This window comes from Eptatretus burgeri, chromosome 7 (genome assembly GCF_056783735.1).
Source record: "Eptatretus burgeri isolate ZD-2024b chromosome 7, Ebu_testis_v1, whole genome shotgun sequence".
In the NCBI taxonomy this organism is placed as follows: domain Eukaryota; kingdom Metazoa; phylum Chordata; class Myxini; order Myxiniformes; family Myxinidae; genus Eptatretus; species Eptatretus burgeri.
Window position 1 is genome coordinate 82,516,988 of NC_140967.1, and position 16,826 is coordinate 82,533,813.

Genomic DNA, 16,826 nt, shown 5'->3' on the forward strand with positions numbered 1-16,826 from the left:
ACAAGATGGGTAGATCTCCACGCGGTCTCGCGCCACAGGTCTGCCCCCTTGTATTTGAGGGTGGCCCTTTTTCTTTTGCTTTTGAGTATATGTGTTGTCGGCACCGTCTGTAAAGTAAAACTGTGTAAGTGTTGCCGTGTGCTCGCGTAATCGGTAGTAGATCTGCATTGTTGTGTTCCTTTTGTTACATTTGCTTTTGGTGCATAATTGTTTTAATTGTATATGTGTGCTTTCCGTTTGCCGCGGAATAAATGTGCCTTATGTTGAACTGTTTTTCCCGTTTCGCTTCGTCTTTTCTTTAATTGAATCTCCATCTTACTTCACGTAAAGGGTTGGTAGTGGGCTAAATACGCCCGATAATTAATCGGAACCGTCGAGGTCGACGATATAACACCGCTCGGTTATCCCGATAGTACAGAACGGGTTGCTTAAAGTGGCCCGTGTTCGAAGTCGACCTGCGGCGAGGTGCGATCGCCCGGTCTACCCTCCGCGTGGGTACTTAGGTAGGTCGAATTTGGCGAACAACCCTATCCCACGCGGGGGGCCGGTTGGCACGATCGTGGTGAGGCTGAAAGGCCCACCCGTGACTAGTTCCCGGCGTTAGTCCGAGAGGGTCACGACAGAATTGTCCGGTGGGCGACGTGCCGCGATTCGAGTTACGTGGCCGCTCGCACGCTGGCGGGCACGAATTCGCAACAATATTATGAACATGTTTGGATATTGGGCCATCTCAAAATTTTTGATGGCAGTGGAAAATGGCTGCCACAGCCATCAGCGGCTGAATTTGAGATGGCCCAATATCCAAATCTGTTCATAATATGATAGGCTACTAGTGTGCCAAATTTGGTGCTTTCCTCACAAAATGCACAATTGTTATGCCAAGTTGCCCCACTATAAGACTCGCCGTTGTGTTGGATAATGGATCATGAGAAAACCTATCGAGGATTTTCGGCTGCAACAACGCCAGCGGTTATGAACAGGTGGTGCAAGTGTGTTACCTCACTCATTGATAAAATTTAGTTTCATCAATTATCTCGTTAACATTAGAAACCCAAGTCTGCCTGCTTTTCACTCTCCTGCCTCTCCCCCTCCCTCCCCTTCTCCCATCTTCCACACCATTTTTCTCTCGCAACCCTTAATCCATCTTTTGTCAGCTGACAAAAAAGCAGAAGTCCAGGGAGTTGTAACACCATTGAGCATTGGCCATGGAGATAAACCGCAGAATTCCATCACCCTGATGGTGAGACGCACATCCTCACCACAAAATCCTAAGCATTTCCCTCATGCCGAAGAGGTATGGCGACACTTGCAAAAGCTGCGTGTGCGTGAACCTCATGAAAAAATCTTCTTGGTTGTGTCCCCCTGCATTGAAACCACAATGGCATCACACCCTTTCCTGACTTGAGACTCCACATGTTGTGTTATATGGCTCATTGTACAGTACATAAGATCAGAAATACAGTACATTGAAAATAAATTGACCAACATTTTGATGTGGATGGCTAGTAACATTCTTTATGTTCCAGAAGATGTACAACATTGAGAACCATTTTTCATTTTCAAAGATTCTTTCATTTAATGGTAATTTGTTCGCTGGCCAGGCTTGACGTTCAACTGGGAGGAATTTGTGTTTTGTTCAGGATGATTGACCTACTCTTTGTGAAAGATGGAGAGGGATATTTAACGTCCAGCAATGCCCCCAATGCTGGCAGACAGGTTTGCACATGTACAAGGATGGTTCAAATTTTGGTTTTTATTCATGTAGAGGCAGTCATGTGTACAGATTAATCATCTCTGGAAGGCAGTTTCAGGAAAGGGAGGAAAGAAAGACAAAAGAGTGCAGGTGGGCAGAAAGCCTAGATTTTGGGAATTTAACCGGGGTGAGGAAACTGGGAGAATATGGCTGTCCTGGAGGAGCTTGGGAGGGTTGAGACAACAAGGGAGCTGGACCAGAGGCAAAGTAATAAAAACAGAGGGGCCATCGACCAACCAGCGGTGAAAGAGCAACAGGCCTTGTTGTTTGGCCTCTTTGCAGGAGGTACCAATGATGGTGAGAGCTTTGGATTTTAAAAGCTCCATGAGGAGAGATGGATGTGATGCTGGGTTGCCAGCCCATAGTGGAGAGCAGAACTCTATTGAGCTATGGACAAAGTTATGCAAAGTTATTAAGCTATGAACAATAACGAGTTGTTCTCTATTGGAGAACAAAGGCATTGTCAGTTGAGTAGTTATGATTTACCAAGGAATGACTGGGAATAACAGAAGATGTCCAGTTTGTAGTTAGCTTTGGAGGTCACTTTTGTAATGTGGTTGGCCCAGGAGATCTCTTGGCTGGTGGTATGGTCTCAAGGTGCAACAGAGTGAACATCTTGCAGTGGCTGACCATGCAAGTACATGGGTTCGTTTGACGATCCTTCCTCAGCGATAGGATGAGACCGTGAGATTTTCCAGCATTGAAAGGCATTACATTTTCCAGGATTTAAGAGTAGATGAGAGGGTTTTGTTGATGAGAGACAGTTCTAACCTCCTGAGATATGTAAATCAAGACAGTTCTAACCTCCTGAGATATGTAAATCGAGACATTTCTAACCTCCTGAGATACCTCCATAGAGACAGTTCTAACCTCCTGAGATATGTAAATCGAGACATTTCTAACCTCCTGAGATACCTCCATAGAGACAGTTCTAACCTCCTGAGATATGTAAATCGAGACAGTTCTAACCTCCTGAGATACATTCATAGAGACAGTTCTATCCTCCTGAGATATCTCCACAGAGACAGTTCTAACCTCCTGAGATACCTCCATAGAGACTTCTAACCTCCTGAGATATGTAAATCGAGACAGTTCTAACCTCCTGGGATATCTCCACAGAGACAGTTCTAACCTCCTGAGATACCTCCATAGAGACTTCTAACCTCCTGAGATATGTAAATCGAGACAGTTCTAACCTCCTGGGATATCTCCACAGAGACAGTTCTAACTTCCTAAGATATCTCCACAGAGACAGTTCTAATCTCCGAAAATATCTCCACAGAGACAGTTCTAACCTCTTGTTTGAGATTTAAGGCTTGCAACCAGAGAAGCAGCAACACTCAATGCCATTCAAGTTCAATTCATTGTCCACTTTAAAAACAGAAATGGAAAATGTGCAGGTCAAGAAAAGATTAAAAAAAAACTTCTGTGGGATTACTAAATTCAACCAAATAAATATGAACATTAAAAATACTTTTAAAATCTATAGAACATGAATAAGGAATATTAACGATACAGCACAAACCATATCTCAAGACCAGTTGAGCTCCATGTCTAATCTGCACATATGTATCATGGTACATGTGCTTAGTTTATTTCAAAACCCTTAGCCAATGGTATCACATTAACAGGCGTTTTTATGTGACCTCTGACTCTTGAACTTTCAGAACCAAATACTCTATCATGGATGGACGGACTGATGGAGACTTGTACAAACTTGTACCAAGTTTGATTTAAATCCATTCAGCTGTTCCCAAGTATTATATTTTTGTCTGACATGACCTTTGACCTTTGACCTTTTGACCACATAATCTCAGCAGTTCATCTTTGCATCATCATACATTCTTGTCCCTTCAGCCATTCTTGAGTTATCACGGTAACGAAAACCGATCACGGACACACGGACTGAATGACAACCCAAAAACATCATGCCTCAAGTGAGTGACTTCATCACGGAGGCATAAAAATGGTGTACATTACACATGGACATGAAACACTAAAAGTGAAACTTGATAAAAAACCAAACATGGAAACAAAACCTCCACCAGATAATATCAACGAGTCACAACCCCAACCCCTCTCCCCCAAGCCTTGCAAAACCCTTGATTATCATGATTCATTAAAAGCTCTGACATAATGTGGAACGAGATAATTTAAACATCGAGTTGTTCTACATCGGAGGATTCTCAACCTTTTCTCTGACCTCATCCATTGATAGTGATTGTTCAGTGCATGGTCCTTGTCCTGTACTATGTCATTAACCATAGTTACAACACAACTGAGTTATTTGTCTGTATAATCAAATTTTTCTTCCAGTATTTTTGCCGACTTGGTTAGCTATCCATAGCAGATTATACAAGTCTTCTTTCCTGAGATTTGTAAACCACACAATACATCCATAGAGGGTGACACTTTCAATGACGGAGGTATAAAAAGGTCCTATCAATATTAAACGATCGAAGCTTCTGTTAAATGTACATTTTGTTGTTGGCCCTTTGACACACACAAGTGCATTATGCTGCCCATGTTAGTTTGTTAACTATGACAGTACCAATTAATATCCTGTTATAATTGGACAACGTCAGTACCACAATTCGCAGGGGTAACAGGAATAACCGGTTTCTGTGTATTTTGAGTTGTAAAATATAAAACATAGGGGCAATACCCCGGGCGCTCACCTGGTAGCGGCTGGATAAGATAACAAGGCAACCGCTGATAGTCGTGGATGTCCAATAAAATAGGTAACGGAGAAGAAAGTGAATACCGATTTTGGGGGGAAACGACTGATTTTGTTTTTCATGGTGTGAACAAATTTTGGCCCATCACGGGTGATGAAGGTGATGGTCAAGTTTCATCGGAATTGTGTGTGTGGTTTCTGGGAAAAAAGCAAATACTTATTTTGGGTGGTCAAACCTGGTCCCACTTAGAACCCCGGTAGACCAGGGTGATTGCATACCATCCCCCCCCACCCCCCACGAACAGTCCCACACACACAATTACATTTTTAGTAAGCTTAACATACTTTGAGTAAACTTTCACATGCAATTCTGACAACTTGTCAATAAAAAAGCTTCAACCTCCCCCTCCCAACTATGTCCCATCTTTGCTCTCCCTCCCCCAACCCCAAAGCATCACCCTTTCACTCCCAACCCGAAGGCATCGACCCCCCCCCCCACTGAATGTCCTTAACCCCACCCCCCTTCCAAAGCTGTCCCATATTTACTCTCACCCTCCTCTGGCTCATAAAAGCAAACGGTCATTCCCATGTCAAAACAGCAGAAAATGTAACGCTTTCTGCTCCCTCATCATGCTATCTAGCCTATGAGATTATGCCTGGTGTTGGCTTCATGGTTAGGGTGGCGGCTTGGCATCCTTGGGTCCTGAGTTCAAATCCCGCTCAGATGTTTAATTCACACCAAGTGGGGTTAACTCGACCTGTCATCCTTCCGAGGTCGGCAAAAATGAGTGCCAGCTTGCTGGTATCCTGTGTCGGAGTGGTGACCCCTCCAGAATTGTGCCCAATAGCCAAGGAGACTGCTTAGGCAGCACCAACGCTCTGCACAGAGTATGGTCCCAATGGATGGATGGATCATGCTATCGCTGACTTCACAGAAACCCGTCACAATTTTAAGAGAAAATAATTGGAAATAAGAGCAAACCTGTGTAACCTCTGCAGTAAATTAACTGCTCGAGAGAAAGGCTTCTAAAGGTGATTCGAAAGGGTTCCTAAGTTGGTGGTCATTGTTTAGAAAACAGAAATTATAGGTGGTTTCAGGCGAATTGTCCAACCAATGGGTGGAACTTACATACACGGACCCATGCACGGATGCACGTACGGCTCCTTTTATCGTGTGAATTTAGTTGCAAGCAATTGTTATTCCACCATGAGGCAAAAATTTCAATACCCTCTCTGTAGTCAGTTGCACTGTCCTGAAGATACCCACCAATCACTGTGTCATCAGCACATTTCAGTGTGTTGACATTATCCAGTATTTCAATACCATAATTAGTGTATAAAATGAAGAGGAAAGGGGAATAAAACATAGCCTTGTGGAGGTCCACTGTTAATAATGAAACGTTCTGAAAGAGTATTCTTAACTTGACTTGTCCATAGTTGAGTCACAGGAAGTGGAATCCCAATTGATGGTCAGAGATCAGGATGTTTCATAAGAGGAAAGATTTGAAATCAGCAGCAATGATAGATTCCATGACCTCGGTTGTAATTGCAGGAAGTAAGCCAATGAGATTCCATGACCTCGGTTGTAATGACAGGAAGTAAGTCTACAAGATTCCATGACCTCGGTTGGAATTACAGGAAGTAAGCTTATGAGATTCCATGACCTCGGTTGTAATTCCATTTAGTAAGCTTACTAGATATCATGACCTTGGTTGTAATTCCAGTTAGTAAGCTTACTAGATATCATGACCGAGATTGTAATTCCAGGAAGTAAACTCACTAGATTCCATGACCTAGGTTGTAATTCCAGGAAGTAAGGTTACTAGATTCCATGACTGAGGTTGTAATTACAGGAGAGACTGAGATCCATCTCAATGCAGGGCTCATTTTGCCAAGACCGAGATCCATCTCAATGCAGTGCTCATGGTGCCGAGACTGAGATCCATCTCAATGCAGGGCTCATGGTGCTGAGACCGAGATCCATCTCATTGCAGGCGTTATGGTGTCGAGGCTGAGAGCCATCTCAATGTAGGGCTCATGGTGTCGATGCTGAGATCCATTTCAATGTAGAGGTTATGGTGCTGAGACCGAGATCCATCTCAATGCAGCAGGGCCGGATTACGATTTTGTAGGCCCCTGGGCTACAGATACTGTGAGCCCCCCAGTGATAATTAACAAAAGCACGCAAATCGAATTTCGGATTCTTGAAATCAGTTTATTCAACTTCTACAACATAATGTCAACATTAGGCCCGCATAGATGGGTGCAAGTGTAACACAACAAAAGGAGACGAGATATTGCGATATTTTCAAAACTAAAATAAGTTTTTGAAATATGAATTTTTTTTGACAAGGCTAAACAAAATTAAAATTCAAACATTTGCTTTGCGTAATTTCTTGGTAACAAATTTCTTCAAAACGTCAGTAAATTGTAAATTTTTGAGAACATTATTTTCAATTGCCGTGACAGCTCGTCTGTTAAGTCGTTCTTGTGTCATTGTTGACCTGAGTACATTCTTTATAAGTTTCAGCTGGAGAAACTTCTCTCTCCAGTCGCATTCGTTATCATTAAACACAAGTAAATCCGTAGTGCTATTTCAACATTAGGGAATAAAGAAGTTAATCCATTTTTTTAGCACAAGGGTGTAGATATCAGAAACTTGAGGTGTTTCATGCTTGTCCCTGAATTCATGAAATTGCCCAACAAAGTTTTTTTTAAGTGAACAATTTCTGGCACAAATTCAGGCTCGATGTCATCCGAGTAAATCTTCTGAAACTTGGCTGCTGTTGTTGAAATGTCTTCATCGTTCATTGTTGGAAATTCGACCAGGAAATCAAACAATGAATGAACATTTTTATATGCTTCAATGTGATGAGAAAGAGCTGAGCATAACTTATCTATGATAGGTAGATATGTTTCCACCTTAAAAACTTCTGGCTTCCTCGCAAAGCACCATCGTCAGCATTACCATCATTGTTTTGTTTTCTTCTCCTATGCTCTCGTTTTTGTTCGTCATGGTATTCCGTATTTTCTACTTTATTTTTTGCTTTATTTTCATACACTTCAAACTGATTCTGCAGTGACATCAAAAACTCTAGTAGTGATGTAAGAAGTTTAATAGCTGATCGAAGCTGAAGTGATTTGCTGACTTGATTGAACCTCTGGAGTATGACTGCCCAGAAGTCTGCCAAGAGAACCGTTTCCAGTTTTGATTGCTGCATGAGTATAGCTTTTGCCTCATAACGTGTGTCAACCTTCTGATTTACATTTTCTGAGATTAAGTTCAAAGCTTCTTGAAAATAGATGTACCCTTTCGACAAGGCTTTAGTGGCATCGGCTCTTGCAGACCATCTAGTATCTGATGCTCTTTGAAGTACCAATGTAGATTCACTTCCACTTTCAGCTTTAAGGCACTGAAGCATTCCTGACCAACGTTGAGTTGAAGCAGAAAAGAAATTATAAAGTTTTTGTATAAGACCAAAAAATGAAACTGCTCCAGTGCAGCTTTCCACAGCACATACACCTACCAAATTAAGTGAGTGTGCAGCACGTGGAATGTAATGGACAAGATGATTGATGCCAAGAATATGTGCCTGAAGTCCTTTGTAGCATCCTGACATGTTTGATGCATTGTCATTAATTGACTGTCCTCTTAAATTAGCCACATAAATTTCAATTTGTTCAAATAATTCTAAGACAATGTTGGCAAGAGCTTCTCCAGTGTGACTTGCAATGGGAATGAAAGTAAGAAAACGTTCAACCACCTTATTATCTAATTTTCTAACATAGCGAATAATCACAGTCAGCTGATCAGTGTGTGATATGTCTGGCGTTGGTTCAACACTTACAGAAAAGTATTTAGCTTCCTTGATTTCTTTTACAATAGTTTTCAATACTTCGTTTCCCATAATCTCCATGACTTCCTCACATATTGTTGAAGATAGATATGAAGCTTTTCCTTGTCCTTGATTACCATATTTTGCTATATGAGAACTAAGAAAAGGATCATACTCGGCAATTAATTCAAGAATCCCAAGGTAGTTGCCATTCTGGTGAGAATTAAATACTTCTGTATCACCATGAAAGGCTAATCCACGAGATGAGATAAACTTTACGGCTGAAACTACTCTTTGCATTACTTTTCCCCAATATTCTTTTTCCATTGTGAATTGGATTTCTAACATTGAATCGATTCGCCCAAGTGCATTTCGTCTAGAAATCAATGTCATCATCCAGGTCTTATGTCCAGAACTGTTCTCATGTTCTGAAATCCGTGTAGAGGCGGCATGTTTCCAGTCTGAAAATCCACCAATGGAGAATTGGGGGTTTTGATCCATGTTTACCGTCAAAGAGAACGCAAGCAAAACAATATACATTTCCTGTTGAGGGAGAATACATTAGCCACTCCCTTTTAATATTCTCACCAGTTATATGTTTTCGGAATATCAATGAATGAGAAATTTTTCTTTTCTGATCAGGGTATTGACTTACTGATGAAGAAAAGTCGTCATCAAGGTGTTGGCATTCCACGTGACCTTGTTTATGCCAAAAGTCACGTACCTCTTTTGTTATATTTGAGGTACTCCACAAACCAATGTCATCTTGAAACTCGGATCCCAGGTCCTCTTTCTTCAGGTGGACAAGCTCAGGCTGCTCATCATCATCAACTCTTGTGACATTGGTATCGCAAGAGACAACTTAAACTTCTAGTACCTCAGCCTCTTTCATGTTGCCATCAAAATCACTGGGTTGAGATGCATCTTTTGTCTGCTATGTTTGCTGTTTTACTGCTGGTGCTGCATTGCATTTGAACCCAAAATCAAATAACTTTGGACATTTACTGAGCAGTTCTTCATGCTTCAGCATCTTCTCTCGTTGATTTTTTATTTTGCTTGCTCCACTCTCAAACCTCTTCTTCTCCGACATGATTAATCTAAAAGGGTGAAAATGGAAGGACTGAACACTCGTGGTCCGTTCACTTGGTCTAAAAAAATTGCTGTCATTATTCATTAAAAATGGTAAAATGAAAATCCTATAAAAAGGAAGGTAGGCCTTTGCAGATACATATAGGCTTGACAAGTTGACACAATGACACACTACTGTAAGACTTTGACTTGGTATGAAGATAACAAAGTGCAGAAGTCCACAAAATGTATAGGATAACGTAAATTCAAATTACATCACAGAACAATGCTAATCTACCCTCGATCAGCACTTTTGTCTTTGTTGCAAGCACAACCGCAAATCAATGATGAAAGAAGAAGGAAAGTTTCGATGGAATGAGCGATTTCTTGTACAGGCCCTAAGCGAGTATGAGATCGTCTCATTGTAATCAGGATTGCCAGTGCCAACGAGTTGGAATAATGGGCAAGAAAAAAATTCCAGTATATTATACAGTATATTAATTGAGCCCTTTTTAAAGAGAGAATTCAGCATACTTATACTTTCATTCTGCATTTACAAATGAAGTAACTTTTCACAGTAAATTAATTTCACGTAATCTCTTTAGGCCCTCAGCTGGCGGAGACCCCTGGGCTGCAGCCCATATAAAGCCCATGCCTTAATTCGGCACTGCAATGCAGGTCTGATGGTGCTGAGACCAAGATCCATCTCAATGCAGGGCTCATGGTGCCGAGACCGAGATCCATCTCATTGTAGGGCTCATGGTGCCGAGACCGAGATCCATGAGAGCGAGCTCATGATGCTGAGACCGAGATCCATAAGACCGAGCTCATGATGCTGAGACCGAGATCCATCTCAATGCAGGGCTCATGGATGCCAGGGAGGATCACGTTGTATTGTTACGAATCTGGAAACCATTCGCATTCACACATACAGTTGACCCAAAGTTTAGTTATTTCGTTAAGTATATGTGGATAGTTAGAATCTCTCCTCTATGTCTAATGGGAATTTCATGTGTGCGCTGCAAGTTTATTTGCAGTTAGTCTTCTGCATTAAATCCCCCCTCTACTCCTTCAGCGCCATTACGCATGTGTTCGAGGCCACGGACATAGGCGGGGGTGAGATCACCTCAGGGCCGACTCCGCCCCAGCCAGATGGAATGTTCCCATCATCCAATCGGGGGTGAGATCACCTCAGGGCCGACTCCGCCCCAGCCAGATGGAATGTTCCCATCGTCCAATCGGGGGTGAGATCACCTCAGGGCCAACTCCGCCCCAGTCAGATGGAATGTTCCCCTCGTCCAATCGGGGGTGAGATCACCTCAGAGCCGACCCCGCCCCAGCCAGATGGAATGTTTTCTTCGTCCAATGAGGGGAGGACACTGATCGCCCAACGCCCCCGACCAATCCGGAGGCGAGTTACCTCAGAGCGGATCCCTCCACCCGCCTGGGGGAGGGATAAGAAGGGTGGCGAGCTGTCTCAGCGGCGGTATTTTTTGGAGATCCTTGGTGGTCGGTGGTCGTGTTGGTGCTCGTGGTGGTGGTGCTCATGGCGGAGGTGTTTCGTGGTGCTCGTGTCGTCGATCGTTGTTCATGGCTCGCTGGATCGTTTGTGGGATCCTGGCTGTGCTTGTTGGATTCTGGGTCGTGGGTTTGAGTCCCACCGTGGTGGGTTGTGTTGGAGCGCTCGAGGTGGGGATCCCCATCCCGTCCACAGACTCCGAGCTCCACAAGTGCGAGTCGGAAAAACCACACAAGGCAGGCAGGTACCCGGCCAGACTCTGACCCTCAGCTCGCCTTCCATCCCGAGCTGAAGGGCTGAATAAAGACCCATGAGGTCCATTTCTTTTTGGGTGTGTGTGTCTGTCTGTGGCCAGTCTGATAAGTAGAAATAGTTTAAGTGATTGCCATTGTACATTTGCCTACATCTATATTCGTGATTAAGTCTGCTCTGTGTTTCCCTCCCTATTACCTTGTAAATAATTAACTGTTAAATGTTCCAGTTCGTTGTCTGTGTTTTCCTTCATTGGCCTAGCATGGGTCGGGCTTGAGAATTAGGGAGGCCAGGCAATTGTGCCGTAAATTGTTGTTTGGGCCGGCGCGGCTTTGGTAATTCCCGCTCGGTTACGCCGGATCTGAGTCGGTAACAGCGACTCGGTTTGGACAAAGCCGGCCGAGCATGTGACTTCCCCGGTAGCGAGACCACGTGGCTAATTAGGTAATTTGGAATCAGACAAAAAGACCCTAACCGCACGGTCAAAATATTGGCGTCCACGGTCCATTAAGTGACCCGTCGACTTCGGAGTTATCCCAAGTGATGACCTTCAATTCCGGGTGTTCGGAGGGGAGACGGCCCAACTGCTCCGTCTAGTGGTCGTCCTCGCCACCGAACCCTGGCACCACAACAGTATATGCACCTTTCAATGCAGAAAAGATAATCTATGCGATTAAATGTCAATGTGTGTCAGTGTGTGTGTGTGTGTGTGTGTGTGTGTGTGTGTGTGTGTGTGTGTCCTCCATAACTGTAAAACCATGAAACCTGCCTGAAACTTTGCGTGCATACAAAGGGAACTAGAACGAAGTGCATGAGTGAAAATTGGGTTTTTGGGTTAAATAAAACACCCCATTTGAAGATAATTGATGGCCATCTTATATATTATTTCCGAGTTTGTGGTTTCGTGTCGCGCTATCTTCGACTTTGTTCTGCGCTCGAGTAACGTGATATTCGGCTTACATTATCTCAAAGACCATATGAGGTGCGTGGTACAAAAAAAGTAAATAAAATGGTTCTGAAACAGTGAAATCGTATTCCACTTACTGCATTAAAGTAAAATTACTCCTGATACTCTGCCTCAGTTCCTTTCTCAAACACACCCACCCCAACATATCGCGCAGGGCGCGGGTTATGCTCGTATTTAATTATGTCCTTCATCAGGCGATCCTCGGCCACCTCGCTCTCTGGGGTCTTAAGACATATCCTGGGTTACCTTGCTGGGGTCTGAAGCTGCCATGTTGTTTTGGCCTGTTTAATCATGCCTTGCTTTGGAACAGACCGCAATGATTTCTTTACGATGAAGTTCTTTTTCACTCTTATCATTCACATGATTGATTGCCTGTTCATCATGCCTGCAAATTGCAGGGTCCATTGCAATGCTTATATATGCCTGGAGATGCCAGTGTTCATGGATTTATTTCATTTCCACACATGCCATAACCTTGAGAATCTCTTAAATTAAGCTGAATCACAAAATTTATGCTCCAGTTTTGAACTTAGCAGCAGTTCCGACTCTTCGAAAAGTGTTCATTTGTCCAATTTGGACATTGCTTGGGCATCTCTGGGAGGCATTTGATATGACGGATCATTGCTTGCCAAGCCAACCATTCCTTATCAACTGTTTTGTTGGAGTGCTTCCTTGAGTGCTTAAGCCACTTTGCGAGCACTCTACAATATTCGCGCTATCACCGAATACTGTATATAAATCGACCTGAACAAAGGTCGGGGCCACTGTCCTGTGTTGGCCACGTGTTGTTCTGCGATGCAACAGGCGGTGGCTGGCTCAGTGAAAATGTGAAATTTTATTTTACACGACGTTTCCTCTTTTGGTACAATCTTCCATTTTACGTCCTGTCACTTTGGCATAGATAAATACAAATAAAAATTTTAACCTTTCATTTTTTAATGAAACGTTTAGTTTTTATTTAAGTTTCTTCAACCGGTTCATGGATGTTTGGTGAAACCACTTGGTGCATGTTCTTCAAGTTTCAATGGCGATACCGCGGTTTGATACCGGAGGTAGGAGGGCAAAATAAATTATTTGATCACAATGAGTATAAATTGTTTTCAGTTATTATGAAGTTATGAATCACTACATCATGGCAGGAAAGCCGAAAGGTATGCATGCTCACTCTGTGTAGCCTGGGTTTGAATTCCGACCCAGCTATAAACTATTATCCCGGGGTTTCACAGGCAGGGTGATTCACCAATGTGTGTGCCATTTCTCGGATGGATGTCAAACTGGGCATCACATCTTCCGCAATCCCTCACCCCTCTTCCTCTCTCCCCTCTTCCTCTCTCCCCTCTTCCTCTCTCCCCTCTTCCTCTCCCCCCTCTCCCCCCTATCACCCCTCCCCCTCTCTCACCCCTCTCCCTCTCTCACCCCTCTGCCTCTCTCACCACACTGCCTCACTCACCCCTCTCTCTCTCCCTTGGTGCTTCAAGTCTTGCTCTACGGATGTGAGATTTGGTTTCCAACCAAGGATCTGATAGGGAAACTTAACTCCTTTGGTACCAGATCCCTTCGGAGAATCCTTGGCTATCGCTGGTCACACTTTCTGTCCAATGAGCGGTTGCTGAGAGAGACTCAGATGAGATTTGTTACCTGTATAGTCAATGAGCGTCAGCTGGGGCTGCATGGACATGTGTCTCGTTTTCCTGACGCTGATCTTGCTTACCAGATTGTCTTGGCGAGGGAGCTTCATGAGTGGAGGAAGCCAATGAGTCGACCACTTGCCTGGTGGTTACAGCAGCTTGACCAGCATATCAAGGAGATGGGGATGGGCAAGGCATCTGTTTAGGGGTGGCGAGACGGAGGCCCCTGGACACCTGCGGAAAGTGGACGCAGCTACACCTTGCTGTGGCACATACTCCCGTACCTGAACTGACCTGAGGCATATCTGTTTCCTGTGAGTGGGTTATATGAAGGGTTATCTGTAAAGCTGAGTTATCTATGAGGGGGTTACTTGAGGAGTTATCTGTAAAGCAGGGTCATCTGTGAGGGGGTTATATTGTTACGAATCTGGAAACCATTCGCATTCACACATACAGTTGACCCAAAGTTTAGTTATTTCGTGAAGTATATGTGGATAGAATCCCTCCCTTATGTCTAATGGGAATTTCATGTGTGTGCTGCGAGTTTCTTTCTAGTTAGTTTTCTACATCAATCCCCTCCACTCCTTCAGCTCCATGACGCACGTGTTCAAGGCCACGAACGTAGATGGAGTTTCCATCCCTTCAGAGCCGACTCCGCCCCAGCAAGATGGAATGTTCCTCTCGTCCAATCAGGGGTGTGATCGCTTCAGCGCCAACTCCGCCCCATCAAAGAATAATGTCTCCCCTCTCGACACTGGGGAAGACAAAAGAGCCTCTCTCGGGGAGAGCTCCGAGACGCCGACCGCCCCTCCTCCAATCGTGGCTGGCCAACACGACACCCAAAAATGCCCCGTCCAATCCGGAGGTGAGTTACCCAAGAGCGGATCCCTCCACACCCGCACGGGGGAGGGATAAGAAGGATCATGAGCTGTATCCGGTTGTTGCGGGCTTCTTTGGTTCCTTGGAGGTCGTTCCTTGCTGCTGGTCTGCTGGGCTCTCCTGGTCGTCGGTCATCGTTCGTGGCTGGCCAGGTCGTTCATAGGATCCTGGCTGCACTCGTTGGATTTTGGTTCGTGGGTTCGAGTCCCACCGTGGTGGGTTGCATTGGAGCACTCGAGCTGGGGATCCCCATTCCTGTCCACGGACTCCGAGCTCCACAAGTGCGAGACGGTGAAATCACACAAGGCGGCCAGGTACCCGACCAGACTCTGACACCCAGTTTGCCTATCCTCCGTGGCTGGAGGGTCCAATAAAGGCCAGCTGGCTCCATTTCTTTTCAAGTGTGTGTGTGTGTCCGTGTGTGGCCAGTCTTGTAAGCAAAACTGTTAAGTGATTGCCATTGTACATTTGCCTGCATTTATATTTGTGATTAAGTCTGCTCTGTGTTTCCCTCCCGATTGCCTATTGTAAATAAATAACTGTTAAATGTTCCCGATCGTTGTCTGTGTTTTCTTTCATTGACCCAGTATGGTTCGGGCTTGAGATTTAGGGAAGCCGATTGTGCCGTAAATTGTTATTTGGGCCGGCGCAGCTTTGGTAATTCCCGCGCGGTTACGCCAAATCCGAGTCGGTAACACCGTCTCGGTTCAGTCAAAGCCGGCCGAGGGTGTGGTTTCCCCGGTAGCTAGACCACGCGGCTAATTAGGTAAATTGGAATCAGACAAAAAGACCCCAATCACGAGGTCGAAATATTGGCGTCCACGGTCCATTAAGCGACCCGTCGACTTCGGAGTTATCCAGAGTGACGACCTTCAATTCCGGGTGTTCGGGGGAGATGGCCCAACTGCTCCATCTCGCGGTCGTTCCCCACCCCGAACCCGGCACCACAACAATATGAGGGGTTATCTGTAAAGCAGGGTTATCTGTGAGGAGTTTATATGAGGGGTTATCTGTAAAGCTGGGTTATCTGAGAGGGGGTCATATGAGGGGTTATCTGTAAAGCTGGGTTATCTGTGAGAGGGTTATATGAGGGGTTATCTGTAAAGCAGTGTTATCTGTGAGGAGTTTATATGAGGGGTTATCTGTAAAGCTGGGTTATCTGAGAGGGGGTCATATGAGGGGTTATCTGTAAAGCTGGGTTATCTGTGAGGGGGTTATATGAGGGGTTATCTGTAAAGCAGGGTTATCTGTGAGGGGTTATATGAGGGGTTATCTGTGACGAGGATATATATGAGAGTTATCTGTGACGAGGATATATGAGGGGTTATCTGTGACGAGGATATATGAGGGGTTATCTGTGAGGAGGATATATGAGGGGTTATCTGTGACGAGGATATATGAGAGTTATCTATGATGAGGATATATGAGGGGTTATCTGTGACGAGGATATATGAGAGTTATCTGTGACGAGGATATATGAGGGGTTATCGGTGAGGAGGATATATGAGGGGTTATCTGTGTCGAGGATATATGAGGGGTTATCTGTGACGAGGATATATAAGGGGTTATCTGTGACGAGGAAATATGAGGGGTTATCTGTGACGAGGATTTATGAGGGGTTATCTGTGAAGAGGATATATGAGGGGTTATCTGTGACGAGGACATATGAGGGGTTATCTGTGACGAGGATATATGAGGGGTTATCTGTGAGGAGGATATATGAGGGGTTATCTGTGACGAGGATATATGAGGGGTTATCTGTGACGAGGATATATGAGGGGTTATCTGTGAGGAGGATATATGAGGGGTTATCTGTGAGGAGGATATATGAGGGGTTATCTGTGATGAGGATATATGAGGGGTTATCTGTGACGAGGATATATGAGGGGTTATCTGTGACGAGGATATATGAGGGGTTATCTGTGACGAGGATATATGAGGGGTTATCTGTGAGGAGGATATATGAGGGGTTATCTGTGACGAGGATATATGAGGGGTTATCTGTGACGAGGATATATGAGGGGTTATCTGTGACGAGGATATATGAGGGGTTATCTGTGACGAGGATATATGAGGGGTTATCTGTGACGAGGATATATGAGGGGTTATCTGTGAAGCGGAGTTGTTTGTGTGTTTCAGGGGAAACTTGCATGTCTGGGATTGCTGAAAGCTGGGAGCAATCCAAAAGTCAGTCTGCCTTTTTCGTTGTCGTGTCAACTGCAGGTTTTGCAGTTTATTGTGAACACT

General features: G+C 44.4%; 1 protein-coding gene across 1 annotated transcript in view; it reads right to left on the reverse strand.

The window, feature by feature from the left end:
• Positions 1-6,639: 6,639 nt before the first annotated feature.
• LOC147023645 (zinc finger MYM-type protein 1-like) overlaps positions 6,640-16,826 on the reverse strand; it is a 13,999-nt gene continuing 3,812 nt past the window's right edge. Inside the window, exon 2 of the mRNA XM_085889281.1 lies at positions 6,640-9,363. Coding sequence (XP_085745407.1) covers positions 7,328-8,806 — 1,479 coding nt within the window. The 5' untranslated portion in view covers positions 8,807-9,363 and the 3' untranslated portion in view covers positions 6,640-7,327. The remainder of the gene's footprint in view (positions 9,364-16,826) is intronic.